The sequence below is a fragment of the Amblyomma mixtum genome, chromosome 3, assembly GCF_055824585.1.
Source record: "Amblyomma mixtum isolate Tamu chromosome 3, ASM5582458v1, whole genome shotgun sequence".
NCBI lineage: Eukaryota > Metazoa > Arthropoda > Arachnida > Ixodida > Ixodidae > Amblyomma > Amblyomma mixtum.
The window spans coordinates 199,408,931-199,424,722 of record NC_143014.1 but is presented as its reverse complement, the minus strand read 5'-3'; the positions used below and the strand labels follow the sequence as shown (position 1 = coordinate 199,424,722).

The following is a 15,792-nucleotide window of genomic DNA, read 5'->3' as shown; positions in this document are numbered from 1 at the left end:
AGCCTCAAATGAAACGCGAACACTATAAACAAAACGTGGACGCAAGAAGGCAAAAAAAAAATCAAGTTCTGCAGAAGGAAGGCACGTTGCATTGACCAAAACTTTTACGCTATGGTCTTCGTTTCATCCAAGTGCCCTAGTATTCATATTCCTTCACCTAAAATCTTCCTGTTCTGCTCTTTCTATATTCATTGCCTTGGTGGCATTTCATCTGACGCTGACTGTATGTCTTATTGGCGTCAGTGCGTCAAACGCTATGCTTATGACGTCATGCGGCAATGCTGCTGTGGGTTTAATATCGACGCTGCGCTGATTGTGGGATGAATGTTTTCGCAGCCTACAAGTAAAGGCCGACAAGTCTAGCACAGATTATTAAGCTCTGTGCATGGGAATGGTAATAACTGCGCTCTCGCCCTACCAATTCCTAGCCGTCCTGGTTAGCTTAGTTAGTAGAGCGAGTGCCCCGGACAGACGGTATTCCCGGGTTCGAATCCAGTACAAGGCCGAATTTTCCTGTAAAATAAAGTTTTCATGAAGGTTGTACAGCTTTGCTTTGTAGCAGTATGGCTGCGCATGGGTGAAGGCTAATCACTAATTATTCCCTTATTAGTTAAATCTGATGCTGTAAACAGATTATTGGTGTATCCTGTCATTTTTTTATGGCAACAGTAAGCAAGAATGATGTTCTTTAGGTCTCGTGCATAACGAGCACTAATAGTGAAATAATTCTACTTGAAGAAATAAGCTGTAAAAACCTTAAATGAAATTTTCATTGAATAACCCAATTTTTGATCGTATTTGAGCTAAAAAAAAGCGCCAAATTTTTCTGGACAAAAATTTAGCTCCGCGAATTCTCGACAAAAATAAAACCTGAAGAATAATGGTCCTAAGTACAATAATGATCAGTAAAGGATCCTAAATAGGTAATAGGTGTAATTTTAATGAAGCGGGAAGTCGGTACTTTTCGGCATAATGAAATAAAAGGAAAATGCTAGCGGAGGTGACAGGAGCTCAAAAATCACATTTAACAAGTTGCAAATGCTAAACAGTCTGAAGACATGCTATCTAGTCAAGGCTGGTATTGAATGTTTACGAAGTGCGAAAACAAATGCACCTCGAGCACCATGCGTATACACTCCAGGCCGCATTAGGCCTTCACTCTATTTGCATCGACTTTACTTCAACCTCTTTCGTCCAAGAACAGAGCCGCTTCATACCGCATAGGCTTTTAAGGTTATTCCTTATATCAATTATAAGCGTTAAAGAGAACCACAAAAGCGTCGAACTACGTGGTCATCGCTTTCTTGTTTGTGTGAGGTGTGTTAACATGTCGTAACCGCTTCGACGAGCACGCTGTTACGTCTGGAGCAATCATTGGCAATACGTCGTCAGACGCGCGTTTCGGCCGGGAGAAAGTCGAGTACTTGACAGGGGGATACATGTGGCCATTACAAAAGAGGTGGGTCTGCGGACCGGGAATCGAGCCAGGTGCAGTCAGACAAGTATAAAACGCGAAGACGCATCTGCCATACTTTTGAACTTTGGGGCGAGATATTCCTTTACAACCGTTTTATGAATATGCACTTCGGTACACCCTTTACTCAGAAACATGAGTAAGGATAGTTTTATACTGCAGCTGAAGGTACATGGGGGAAACATTTTGTTTTGTTCACATGGGCTGTTCGCGTTTAATTTCTATCTGACTGTACATCCTCCACACAAGTTAGCTGTCAACCTACTAGTTCATTGTCAAGCGTTCCTTTATTTGATGACCTGAGTTCTGAACGTCATAGCGCTATTCATAGGCGTTGCCAAGAAATCGCAAATTTCATTACAAAGAATCTTTTGGGGAATGGTAGCTACGCTGTCTCGCAGGAGTGCAATAATGATACGGCTAGATTTTGGCGTTCCTTTGAAAACTTTCAGATGCAGAGTTCGCCCTGTCGGGCACTCGTTTTGTTAAGTAAATGCGAATCTCGGCTAGAAAAAGCCTGCAAAAGCTTTATATGCGTTACTTTTCGATAATGCACGGCAGGTATTATCAAATTACAGCTCTTTTCTTTACACCTTCGTAGAAACCGAGAACAGTGTGCGCCGAAAGAACTGAGCCAGAAATAACACTACGCCAACAAAGCTGGCATCAGCCAGAGTAGTTGTTGTGACATAGTGGTCAACAGATTGTTTCGTAGGCTCTTGCTATCGAGGCTCGTACCAGAAGTGATGTGATGAAGACTACGAAAAGTTGATGCTTGAATTCACCGCATGGATGACAGAACTGCCTTCTGTGGAGCATATTCGGCCTCAAATAAAAAGCAAAGGGTGGACTTGGGTAAGACACGTCATGTCTGATTCGCAAAACTGTTCGCATGCGCAGAAAGTTCTAGTCTTTATCGGCCGGCGCCCACCGTTTGCCATTCACGACTGCCAGCATGCCTGTAGCGAAGCCATCGTCCAGTCAAGGGAACCTGATCACCGTAAGCGTAACTTCGTGCAAAGATGCGCGCAATGCGTCGGAGAGGTAACAGGCCGGAAGAAGTACTTAATGGAATAGGAATGCTCGTGGTCGTCACCTCCTATGTGATTTGAGTTTTTTCTGCGCTAACCTCTTTCAACAGAATAGGATACCGATGGACTATATGGGTGTCAGAACGATTTGGATGCTGATTATAACTTCCGGGGCGGTAAACGTAGGCTGAACTTTAGTTCTGCAGAAACAGCTGAAGAATGTGGCGCAGCGAAAAACAACGTGGCTGTCTACGACGGCGATAACGGTGGCGATCATTACTGCGAGGTGCGCAGGGGTACGGAAAAATCACAGGCGCGGCATGCTGGACAGGCTCCTCAGCAGTGAAAATACAGGAAGCATTAGTTCCCGGTGGAGTGACGAAGACTGCTTCGAATCATTTGTCGGTCGCACGAGCTTGTGCCCTTTCGCTCGGCTGAAATGACCTCTCAGGTCGTTAACCTGAAGCAGGAAGCTTGCAACTTTGAACACCTCTTCTGCGCGGAATGGTCTCGCGCGTCACACCTACTCGTCGCTGGATCCCAGCAGTCGTTGTGAAGCGACGAGCAATGGCTGGCAAGCCGTTGCTCTGCGCCCTGAATTACATCGGGTCGTTATCTTTCTACCTGTTTACTGTGAAAGTTAGTCGAACCTTGCTTTACACATCAGTGATTCGTGCACACTGAATGCGCAACAGTGCTCCAGGAATTTTCGTGTGCTTGTAAAGAGAAATAACAGAGAAACTGGATGTTTTTTGACATATCTGTGTGCTCTGGCTGACTGCAGTGTTTTGTAATAGAATCAGTATGAGAAGGCTGCCATGAGAGACTATGATTTCGCTTTTAATTCATAATGCAAATATAAAGTTCGAGTCTATTCGAGCCAACTTCGTTACCTTCTGGAAAGCAAAATCCGGAGACTGTGAATGCGCGCATAATTATAAGGAAACACACAAACGAATGCGCTTGCTAAAAAAAAAAAAAAAAAAACTAACGGTTTTTATTGAAGCACAAACAAACGGACTTACATGCCCAGTAGAATAATGGAGTTTCTGAATTCGGTATGGAGATCTTGCTGTTAAAGGGCGTTTGCTAATGCGGGGTGCATTAGACAGCAGTTTGTTTCTTTTCTTCAAAGAATATGCTCCTAGTGTGTCACGGTGTTCACCACCAAAACAGGACGCCTAAAATGGCCATTAGTGATTCGACCTGAAGGCCTTACATAGTTGTGCTTGTTATATAAATTCCTCTTTTAATATTACACACTGCCCATTTTATCTTTTATGCTATTCCATTTTTTTTTTTGTTCCATTCACAGTGATGTGCAAGTTTTTCGTGTTTCTTGCCATACAGCCTCCGACTTAGATGTACTGAACCTTTAGTTATTTTAACTTTTCCTGACTGTTATCTGTAACCACCACTTTAACTGCAGCAGTTAGAGCTGCGGTAGCCTTCAAGATGGGAAAATTCGGAAATTTCACACCGTCTGGTGTGAAAGCCTCAAACGTCCGTAATATGATAGATTAATTAATTGATTCATTAATTATTAATCAATTAATTAGTAAAAACGGAGAACATTCAGGGAACCCGGAAGGGAAACGAACAATAACGAGCTGGGTCAAAGTGCGTGTCTCAAGCGGCAGTTGCGTGCGTCCTACGCAGGCTTCCTGGATTCACTGCTGTCGTGGCCACCGTTCAACGCATTGGGAAACCTGGCCTACATGGCGTACCTTATGCACCCGTTGGTCATCCTCTACCACTACAGCAGGACGCGGGACCTTCTTTACTACAGCCAGTACGAGAAGGTATGACGCAATAAGCACCCTTGCGCATGATGTGAGAAATGCGCTCATGCTTGCGGCTACTACTGCGGCCTTGTAAGATGCACTGAATCTTTGGACGGCAATAGATATGCTTTGTCTCGCATTTAGTTGCCACTAAACTGGAAGGCTAACAGCTGCCATCACTAGGTAAATGATCGGATTAAATCATCTCAGACGTGAAAGCAGGTCGTGCTTATATGTTGCTCCCATCTCTTGGAAATATTTTATTTTCCTGTGTACGTCAGCGCGAGTTCCCGTCAAACGCGTAACGTCCAAACGCGCAAACACCTTTGAGAATACCTCGGGGGCAACCGTTGTGAGGTGTATGGCTGCATGACGCGGAATTTAGATGTTAGCAACAAAACTTGATACATATTGCAATACTCAGGCCCTAGTTTAGCACGCTTTATGCTGATTACAGGTGTATTTTTTACTAATAGAGCCGCAGGGATAACGTCCGTTAAAGCACGCGCTCGTGATGCGGGAAAATGGAAATTTGCTGTCACGGCAGAGGGGCTGCAGCCGCGCTTCTCTTCTTACCGTTGCCTTTTGTTTCTGACGCCGCGGGGGAGCTTGAAACACTGCATTTACCGTTTCCTTTCTGCGCTGCTCTCGCGATCTCCTCCTCCGTTCCGCCAGCCGCATGTGTCCGCTGAACCCAAGAACACTGAATCGAATCCCGGCCGCGGCGGCCACGTTTCGATGGGGAAGGCGATATACATAAACATCCCTGTGCTGTGCAATTTCAGTGCACGTTAAAGAGCTACCGGTGGCTGAAATTAATCCGCAGCTCTCCACTACGGCGTCCCTCATAGCCTGAGTCGCTTTGGGACGTTAAACCCCATAAACCAAAAAACCGTAGTGGGTGAGCGAAACAGTCCGCGAAACATAGCAACGACGCCGCAGAGAAAGGAAATAAGGCTCTTCCGGAACGCGCTGTCAATTTTTGCTTTCTTAACGTCGATCCCTGGATGTTCTTTTCGAATGTCGTCAAAATCAGCCGCTATGAGGACCACAGGCGCGCACACCTCACCCACCTGATCGCAGCGGAGTGAAAGATACGAGTTCCACCGAGAAGCTACGGTTTCCACCAGTTTGCCATCTCAATCATTAGCGGGCTAACCGCGCGCAGGTCTTAAACCCGTCGCCTCGAGGTCGTAGCTTCCACTCCACTGTGAACAAATGGTGAGATAGAGTATACATTGCTCTCGTTCTACGAAATTGCTAAACCCACGCAACGGACTGCATCGGAGGCAATCGCGCGCTTCCTGCTCACGTGCCTTGTGTTCACGTGAGCCCTTTTTACTATTAGCCTTACCTCGTATCGTCACGGTTTCCGCGTCTTCGCACGCGCGCACCGTTTCCACTGCTGGCCTTTTTTGTTTTCGACGTTTCACTTTCGGAATGCGAGTGCTGGCGCCACCGCGCGGGCGCGCAGACACACAGGTGACTTTTATTTTTCCGGAAGTAGCCGATCGTAGAATGAATTCTACTACACAACATGTATTCAGTTTACTTACTGCATAGCGCGGCTCATCCACCCATACCAGCACAACCGGCCACCTCCCAGCGCGCTCGTACTAGAATTGGAAAAGTGACACGCGGGAGTGCGTCCAGGGAAGCAATCGATAGGAAAGACGGCAGCCACACCTGCTATACTAGACGAGAAATAAGAGGTGTTTGGTAGCATATCAGTTCTCGCGACGCTTGCATCTTTTCTTTGCGATCACTTTGGCCGCTACTGATGTCCAATGCGGCAAAATGATTGTGTTACATGGAGGCCGTCAGCCGCCGCTTAGCAGCAGCGACTGTGCCACTAAAGCCACCTTCGGTTCCCCTTGCTGTACTGGAATGCAAGGAGAGCAGGCAGAGAAGTAGTTCCACGCTGTAGTATCGTTACAAATCCAGTGTAAAAAATGATATAGATATACCACTCTGTACTTTATATTTCGTAAGAACACCTAGCTTAGATGTAAGCACAGCGTTGCGATAACACCTTCAAACGCTCATATTTTGCGTGTTTTTAACGCCTATATGCCTTAGCGCTGAAAGAAGATAGCAGACGAAGAAAAGAAGCAAGACAACACAGCGCCAACAACTGAATCCTTTATATATAAAGAGCTGTTTTTCATCAAGCTGTCAGGTAGCGGTTGAGAAATATGAACAAAGGCATCAGAAGCACGGCACGTATTCGTCATAAAGTGGGTTTTTGCCATGCAGGGAAATGTTAGTGTATAAAACTTCTATTTCCTGTGGTGATACATGCACAGGGCAAACTGGGCGTCGTGTGAATACATGACTGGAAGAACACCTGGATTCCCTGGGCAGACCGCCTAGCTCCAATCTCATTCTGCACTGCCGGGTCCACAGGGGTTGTCAACCAGGTTTAAAAGGCACGAGGATACTACACAGAAATCGGAACCAAGCATCGCGTAAAGTGTTAGATGAATTTTTCATCCTGGAAGGAGGGGAAGCGTTTGTGGCAAATGGTTTTGTACATGGTTTTGTACATAAAGGATATATATACATATGTGTGTGCGTATACACACACAAAAAAAAATTATTTTTGTTTTTTTTTAAACCCGGTATTTATTACAATGATTCGATGTTTTAAGTACTATTCGGAGACAGAAGTGGTGTACTACACGCGGCGGGAGCCGGAATTGCAGAAAACTGCGTTGCAATGCCGTCTACAGGCGGCATCTGGGATTGAGGCAGCCAATGCGTGACCTTTATTATCAGCAGGCATGTCGCTTGGCTGGTTTCAATGTTTCATGCTTTAGCTCGCCAAAATTCCGCAGTTTTTCGTTGCTCCGGCTCCCGCCGCGTGAAGTATACCACTTTTGTCCCCGATAGTACATGTGTTATCTACAAGCATTAAGAAAACAGTCTCAGATCAACACACATAAGCTACGAAGCACGACACTCGGACGTTTGAAGCTGAATAATGGCGCATCTAGTGAATGCACAGTTCTTAAAAATGTATCTTCGAGATATGCACTAAGGCCTACATGAGTAATTATGAGCATGTTAATTACAGACGTCGTAATCAAGCGAGTACCAAATTTCCTTCGTTTCCGGTAGTTTTCCTTTGTGCTGCGCGTGCAGTCGTAGCGCCATCATGCGGCACCCACTGACCCCCCCTTCCCCCTCGCAATGTACGGCGCTGGCCCAGCAAATGGCGCAGGTGGCGGACCGCGCACAGCTTTCGCATTTCGCACTTAAGGAAACTTAAGTGCACCTCAAACTTTTTTCTTGCTTTTTGCTACACTCCGTATTTTCGGCGCCGCTCCTGGTGGCGTTTCCGTCTTCCATGCGCTTTGTTTGCTTTGTAGCCCGAAGTTGTGGACGGACGCCTTGTTCATCTTCGGGAATGGAAATTTCGCAATCACCCTCGCATTGAAATGAACCCCGCCGAGCGTGCTCGTTTGGAATGACTGGCCCAACAAATGGACCCGCACGGCGAGACGCCTATTCTTAAAAAAAAAATATTTCTGTGCAGTCGGGCTAAATGGGTTAATGAAAAGCAGTCTGTCACGAGAGGACGTGTAAGCTGCATCCACTGGATTAATGCAGGTGTCAATCGATGCTGTTCGGAAACCCAGTTTTTTTTACCCCCCGCAGATCCACATCCCCCAAAATTCTGCCCATAGCTGTACGTCGTAACACCTCATGGTACGCGTCTGACATTTTGGGGCAGCGCATTACTGTGCGTCACGCCTCACGCTTAACGCCATTATCAAAGCTATAATGCAGGAAGCACGGCAGTGCGCGCGCGAGCTGTGGTACTGAAATGGCGCTATACCTTAGTTTTTGCGAAGACTGCTCGACCGTGAGCACTCTAAAATAAAATAAAAACTTATCGAGGGGAAGGCTATATCAACGGCACAGCATACAGATCACGCTGAAGCGTAGGTGGAGTGGAACAAGAAATTAGAAATTTTGTTTTTGTGCACGAAAACAAAAGGCGCGACGGAAAATTTCGGGCGCAACGAGCAGATGACGCGACGTGGTAGCAAGTACGTTGTTCCGCGCTGCGTCAACACGGTGGCTACGCCACTGCCCCCTAGAAGACTTTGCCCCCTATGCCCTCTACAGGGCCCTGGTGGGCCCGCCTTTCACCCGTGAACAAGAAGGATGGACCAATGGAATGCCGCTCGATGAAACGTTGGGGCGAACGCTCGGACAATGGCTCGGACGCCAGCGTAGCGCATGAAGACCTTGGCATTGTCGAAAGGAAGCGCGAAAGGGTTTTTATTTGGATTTTCACCGCTTTTCGGGCCGCGCATGGCTCCGTAGTATTTCGCAGAGGCTATCTTCGATGCCTTATCTAAGCAATGCGCTGGTTTATTTAAAGCGTCCAAAGCCGTGTCCGGGGCCCTTTAAAGGGACAGTGAGGACTATTATAATCAACTTTTATTGTTCGTAAAAATTTATCCTGTATTCTCTTAGTAAAATTGATTGTTTCTGGCAAAGTTATTGTTAATTCGGGAGCAATAGGTGCATTTATTGCCAGAAAATTTTGATTTAATATTTTACCCGCCACTAAATTTAAACTCACAACATCGCTGCAATATAAACTCCGTGATCAGCGTTTAGACGTGAATAGCGGTGCAGCCTGGCCCCAGGGATCCGCACTCAAAAAACTGCCCTGCCGCAACGCAGGTGTTTCGTTTCTCGCCCCTTTCTAGATTATATAAAAGCTCCGTCTCATAAGTGTGTGCGAATGTTTTAAATTTTTGATTAGTGGATCGTATACCCTCCTATTAGATTCGCTGAACGAATCGAATAGTGCAGGAATTGTTTGAAGCGAATCTAATACGGTCATAAATTTTCGAACCATTTTCAAATAATAAAAGGCATGAAATTCGAATAGGGCACGCCACGGTTTTCTTCGGCGGCTGTTTCAAAAACAGAGCCCACTCCGACGCCGCGCCCAATGCTGTTACTATTGGAGCAGCCACGCGTTCCTTCTGTGTGGCGGCGCTCATGATGCCCATACAACTGGCCGCCATGACTGGGCGGCGTGGCAGGGTTCAGCCGGCAAACTCTGACTACATGCCCGATATAGGACGCCACGGCTCACAACCCTCTCATCAACTTAGATGTTCCCCGTCATCGTCAGAAGCAAAAAAAATAATTTTTCCACGCGCATAACATGACATTTCCATAGTTAATACACTCACTTCGCGTTGCAGGGTAGCCAACCGGAATCCTTTCTGGTTAACATCCCTGCCTTTCCCTCTCTCTCTCTCTCTCTCACTTCGCGTTGTGTGCCCCCTGGTGGAGAATAGCGTCGCGTCTTTCGACAGCTACGGATTTAACTGCATGGTATACTTCGCCGCCGCTAGCGCTGCTCTGTTTCGCATGCATATTCGCTTTGTACGAATATTCGCACAAGTAGCGAATAATTATACGAGTATTCTAATCGTATTCGATTCGTTTCTTTCATTCTTCGATTCGCATTCGATTCGGTACCGAAGCTATATATATATTCAACAGAATATACTGAGGATAGACATCATGCTCAACCGAAGCTATAGCGGGATACAACTCAAGAACGAAGCGGCAAATGCCCCTCAAAAGAGGCCCTCCAGCCAATGGCGTCGACCAATTTTCATGACGTCATCATTAATCCGATTGAGCCGTGGTTACTGCCTTTCATCTGCCACCCCTTATGATGTCACGGTAGCAGGTTTAAGGGGACTAATCTCGACGTCTTGAAAATCGGTCGACCTCATTGGATGCAGGGCTCCTCTAAGGGGCATCTACCACTTTGTTCTTGAGTTGTACCTAACTATAGCTTCGGTTGAGCATAACTGGCCCATCAGTATATTTTGTTAAACATACCTCGCCGGTGATGCAGATTCTTATAATGAGACTACGCTACAGAGACCCCTAGCCGGGTGCTTCCATGTCAGAGCGTCCGTAAGGAGAAGCTGAGCGTCGAGGCCCCCTGCGTTTTAGCCACACGCTCCCGTGTTCCTATGGACACTTTGATGGCCTATAGCGCATTGCTGACGCAAAAAGAACAAAGCTGTATCTGACCATCTAGTTGTCTTCACCTGAATGTTAAGCGTGCGAATTCTGTGCGAGAAAGCCACCACCGACGGCCGCCCAGTTGGGGCGCTGGTTGTGGGAACGAAATGTTGCTTCTTTAAAATTCATCCACGCGCAAAGGAAGGAAACACCTTTGAACATGACTGAAACATGGGAGCTAAAGAAGAGGATCGTGAAGAGAGGAAATCATGGCCGCGCAATATTTTTTTTTGTCGCAAATCATTTTTTTTAATTCAAGGTGTTAGAAGCCTTTCCCCAATTCTTCTATTAGCAACATACCATGGAAAGTCACTATTTTGGTCAAAATGTGCCATGTTCCTATTTACTGGCTCATCCCATCATAATGGACGGGGAAGACGGGCCCGGGGGCTGATCGTTCGTTTGTTCCTCTATAATGGAAAGTGGGAAGCATTGCCACTGCCAACCAAAGCAGCCACATGCTAATGTGGGGTCTTGAACACTTTTACGCCACTAGAAACAGATGCGCTGTCTCGATACAACAGATTTCGTTTCACACTACTGTTATCAACTGTATTCACACCCTTGGCAATGATGGCTGACGTCTTCTGACACTGCGTTCGAGATTTCTGCTTCGGTTACATGGCTGAGCGGCGGCATTTATGTTTCTTTATATGCAAGATCACTCGTAATGAAATGTCCACGGAAGAAACAAAAAGGATACATGTACGCTCGGGTATCAGTCTAACGCCCTCATAGGGTGTGTCTAGTATACCATGAAAACTCTCTCAATTTATCTCAACCTCAGTACCCTAATTGCGAGCGTATTATAAAGGGAAGTGGACGAGTAGAGAAACAAATTCGTAAATAACAAAAAAATGGTAAGAATAAGTAACATAATAATGAACAAATCTTGATTGACACGGTAGGCGGAAGCACTGGGACGCCTAGCTCTAAATGCTGCAGCACAAGCTTAAACTAGGGGGTATTCCCCGAAACACATCAGACTAGTACCGTCTTAATGTGCCGCTATATAAACCGCTTCTTTTTGTTGGACCGACCCTTCGCACTTTTGAGTGAAACCGGAAAGAACAGATGTACCGCTTTATCAATTTTTCAAGCACAAAAACACCGGCACCCTTAGCGCTCTACCTGCTCCTGTATATTCTCTTCTGGTCAAGCTCCGTGCCTTCTACAACGTGCTTCCATCTCCTGTGAAATGGCTTTCCTTACGGGCTAACACTATGCGAAGGGAAACCAAGAAAACGTGTTTACAAGAGTGCTCGCATGACTATATCGCCTTAGCAATCTCGCTCACGATAGTTTTCAGCAGTAGCTGCAACTTCGTTCGGGCGAACAAGGCGAGTCGTTATAAGAGGTGCAGGGACCGCGACTCGAGGAAAACTTTACACCTTTTAGCGCACTGGAGCGTCTCCACGTTGTGCATGCAATTGGGCAACGAAGCGCATCACGCATTCGGCGCTGAATCTATGCCGCGAAATGCGGAGCCTCGTCTCTCCTACCTGGGCGAAGCCGTGATGCTTGTGTGTAGAGTTGCGTTGGTGTTCGACTGGGGGCGCATGAATGTTTCGTGGTTCGATAAACATTCCCACGGTTCCGTTCTGTAGGATCTGACAACTATGTCTTTCCTCTTCCTCTGCCGGTCTCCTCATCGCCTTGGTCACGAACAGAGCGTATACGCTTCAAGAATCCGCTCGCGTGGGGCCGCGGAAAGGAGCAAGCACGACACTTCGGAGCGAACAAACCCCGCGCGCACGCTACTCGTGCGGGAAGGAATGCCGCCACGCTTTCTTTAGGGTACGGCACTCGGAAGCGTACCATTGCCATCCGGAAAAAGAAAAAAAGCGCGTAACGTTAGCAACGTTATTCGGACGCGTTACATGCGACAGTAGCGGCTATTTGAGTAGCATGAGGGAGCAGAATTTTTCTTTTTAGACTGCAATCGTCTGCTGCTTATTGGTAGGCACTGTTTCGTCTCATTCATCCCTGTGACCATAAGTCGGTGCTTAATGTACTCTTTTCTTTCTTTCGTGAGTCTCAGTGGCTCGAGAAGCTGCCAATACAAGACAGCGCAGTGAACTTGCGCAATAGACGCGCAGCTACGGCAACTCAAGCAGCACGTCGTGTCCCAAGCTTTATACACTTCCTTCTGGAGTGGCTCATAATTGAAGCACAGCTAGCTGGGCTAGTTTAAAATATGTTTCCAGTTTAGGAGCGTTCAGCGCAAACACAAAGCGTTCACGGGAAACTCGGGCATATGACAAGCGCTGTTTTTATCTTTCCTCGTTCTGCGCTCATTTTTATTGAGTGCACTTGTCTCATCGCACTGAATTCGCCTAAAATGTCTCGAGACGGTCAATAGCCCGCTTAGCCATACGTTCAAGGTTTTTACTAGATACACTCCAACTAGACAGCAGCATTGCAGGAAACTTTGATACTTTTCATGCGTTGGTACTCTTCTAGTAACAACGCTGCAAGCGCAAGAGCGAGGCAGAGCAAAGAGCCCTGTTCTGTTCCTGTGCTGAGGTTTCTGAAAAACAAAGGTAATCTGTAGCCACCAGCACGCACCTACGCAAATCCAGTACTCTGCTTAATGCGTGTAACCGCGCCCATATTTACCTTGGTATGTTTTCACTGCGCTCTCTCGTTCGCGGCCGTTCCGCTCATGTTCGCGGCATTCGTGTGAATGGCGGCGCACGCTCTCTATAGGCGCCTGAAAACCAACCGGAATGAACGACGAATGAAGCCAGGCGGCAGTCCGTTCCGTATACTGATACGACACGTCGGTCGGTTTTCTTCCGACTCGGGCGTTGCGGCCGGTCTCCCCACCACTTTCTGTTCTTCTCCTTGGCGCAGGTGTACGCCTTCTGTGGCCACTTCCTCATCACGCTGCTGCTGTCAACGTTCTTCTACGTGGTCGTCGAGATGCCGTTCGCCCGGCTAGGCGGCATGCTGCTGCGGACGCGTCTCTTCCGCAAGCCATCCCGCCGCGCCGCCGGCGTCAGCGCCGGCAGCCCCGAGAGCGGAGCGCGGAGGCCCCCTAAGCCGGCGTCTTCCATCGTGGCTGGCATCACGCGTGGCGTGGCGCCGCTCGCCTTCATCAAAGCCAGGGCGGGTGCCCACGGCACCGCCAAACGCAGCAGCTCCGCCCAGGCCGCCGCCGAGCTGAGCACCAGCGGCGACGGTGGCAGGCCGACCAATGGCCGCTTCAGGAAGACCGGAGACTCGAGTCACCTATGACGGGGGCTCCACGCCGAAGTCGCCCAGCACCGCGTCCGCACGACGTTCTTCGTGACACGCGCTGGGTTACCAGTTTCTGTGACAGCCTGTCAGTGCCTGCACTGCGCACATATGCTTTTGGCAAATGGGGCTGGCGGCGGGTGCCCCAGACCCCGCCAGGGCGCGAAGGTATCGTCACCACCTGAATATATCCAAGCTAAGCAGTGGACGATAGACGTGCTCGTTAGTCTCAACCTTCGAGTATGGGTTAATCTAAGCTTTCGAAATGGCAGTTTCGCTAAGCGTACGTGCAGATAAATAGAATGAAACTGCTGAAAAGAAGGGGAAATATGAACCAGGAACGTCAAAAAATAATTCGGCGGAGGGCCCACGGGACGCGAATTTGGCACTCGGAGTCTCGCTCCGAAAGCTTCATGTTGACTTCTGGGAGGAAAGAGCAAGTGGAGTTCCTTCTTTTGGTTTTTGATATACACACGGCGGCATATTACCTTGGGGCATTTCTTAGCATAGGTGCCCGGCATCCTGCTTTCGTTGGCAAGCTGTGCAGCGTCAACCACGATTATTTCTTTTCTTTATGTCTTTTCCGCTATTTTCTATGGTAGCAGCGAAATCTAAAACGGCAGTGTGCTGCGGTTTTTGGCGTCGGTGGAAAAAAGCGAAGTCTATGAAGTAGGGTAGAGATTCTCGATAACCGTTTTGTGAACTATTAAAAGCCCACATTATCCAATTGTATGACCCGTTAGCACTGGCTGTGGGTTACATGCGCCTATTTGGCAGAAATGAAAACGCTGTTCTTGATTAATCATATGGTGCACTGGATCATAATTCTACTTTAAAAAACGTCGACACTTAGTATGAATATCGCTAAAATTGTCATACACATAATGGTTTAAGCGCCCTTGCTCGACAACTTCTGTGGCCTTGTGAGCTGTAGGACATTATTCTCTGATGCAGTGCGAGAGAAGGTTGTGTAAGTTTCGGAACTTTTTTTCTTATTTGGGAAGCCGTTGAGCGGTAACCTTTGCGTCCAAGCTCAACCAACAGCGTGTATGTTGCCAACTGGTCTGCTCGTAAGGCTGCAGTCGTTTCACTGCACACCGCAAGTGACCGCAGTGGACATTTGATGCTGGCGCCTTTGACGCTAACTACAACACAGGGTCTTAATGTTTCTTTAGGAATTCGATGAAGTCTTTTCACCGCCATTTATTGCCAGCGTGGTGCTTTTGTGTCTGCTTAGTCCATTTTGTGTCTAATGAGCGTTGTTTCTAGAGTGCAGTAATGTATGAAGATGAGTCCTCGTATTTCCGAGTGGATTAATGTACATGTAAGAGCGTTCTCGTGTTTGAGGTAATATGATCCACGCTGACAACGCTACCAGCTCAATAACATTTCCTCACTAACGGCTTCAATATACCATATGCATCCTTCTATGAGAGAGGATACCGTGTCGAAAAGAAAATAATAGCCTAGTTTTTCTTTTTTCTGCGCACTAGATGTACCATGCTGTACATATATGTGTCCGCTTAATTAACACCTTATATTAAAATCATTTCAATAAAGATCAATCAGCGCTTATTGGACGCCATTATCTGATGATATAGAAATCAGACGCTGACATGAGCATGAGCAATGCATGAATGAATAGGCTTTTGCAGGAATATGGTTGTGTGGTGGGTATTCTTTCGTTAGAAATGAGTAATGCTTGTTTTGTATGCGCCCTCTTCTCGTTAATAAATGTTTTGTTCTCCAGTGCTGACTTGTTACTTCGTTTCCGGTGTCGTATCGTGGGATATTTTTTTTTTAGAACAGCAGTGTGTATTTGTTTGCAAGTACAAATTATAGTACTCACACATTTATGTTATTCAGATAAAATTCCACAGTGAATTTAGTCTCCAGAACAAAGGCCAGCCAGAAGTTTTCACAAGGTTGCGTAGGGTTGCCCTTCAAGAAGAACGTTCATTGACGCGTCTGCTTAATTGTCTTCACGTGCTGACAGCACATTAAAACGAGGCCACTGACCGGATTGTCCTGTCATCTGAGAACCCTCTGGTTTTTCTGTGTCATCGCAGTGAAAACTATCCGGAGGTCGTGAAGTTTGCGCGTTGCATCCAGATCTACTCCTATCCAGAGAGTTCCACACCTTCAAGCTGGCACTAACACGGCATTCGTTGTATGCATTAGTGATTGT

General features: G+C 47.1%; 1 protein-coding gene across 1 annotated transcript in view; it reads left to right on the top strand.

Moving 5' to 3' along the window:
* LOC149353264 (nose resistant to fluoxetine protein 6-like) overlaps window positions 1-13,604 on the top strand; it is an 84,720-nt gene extending 71,116 nt beyond the window's left edge. Inside the window, exons 14-15 of the mRNA XM_089577305.1 lie at window positions 4,165-4,307; window positions 13,221-13,604. Coding sequence (XP_089433431.1) covers window positions 4,165-4,307; window positions 13,221-13,604 — 527 coding nt within the window. The remainder of the gene's footprint in view (window positions 1-4,164; window positions 4,308-13,220) is intronic.
* Window positions 13,605-15,792: the final 2,188 nt, after the last annotated feature.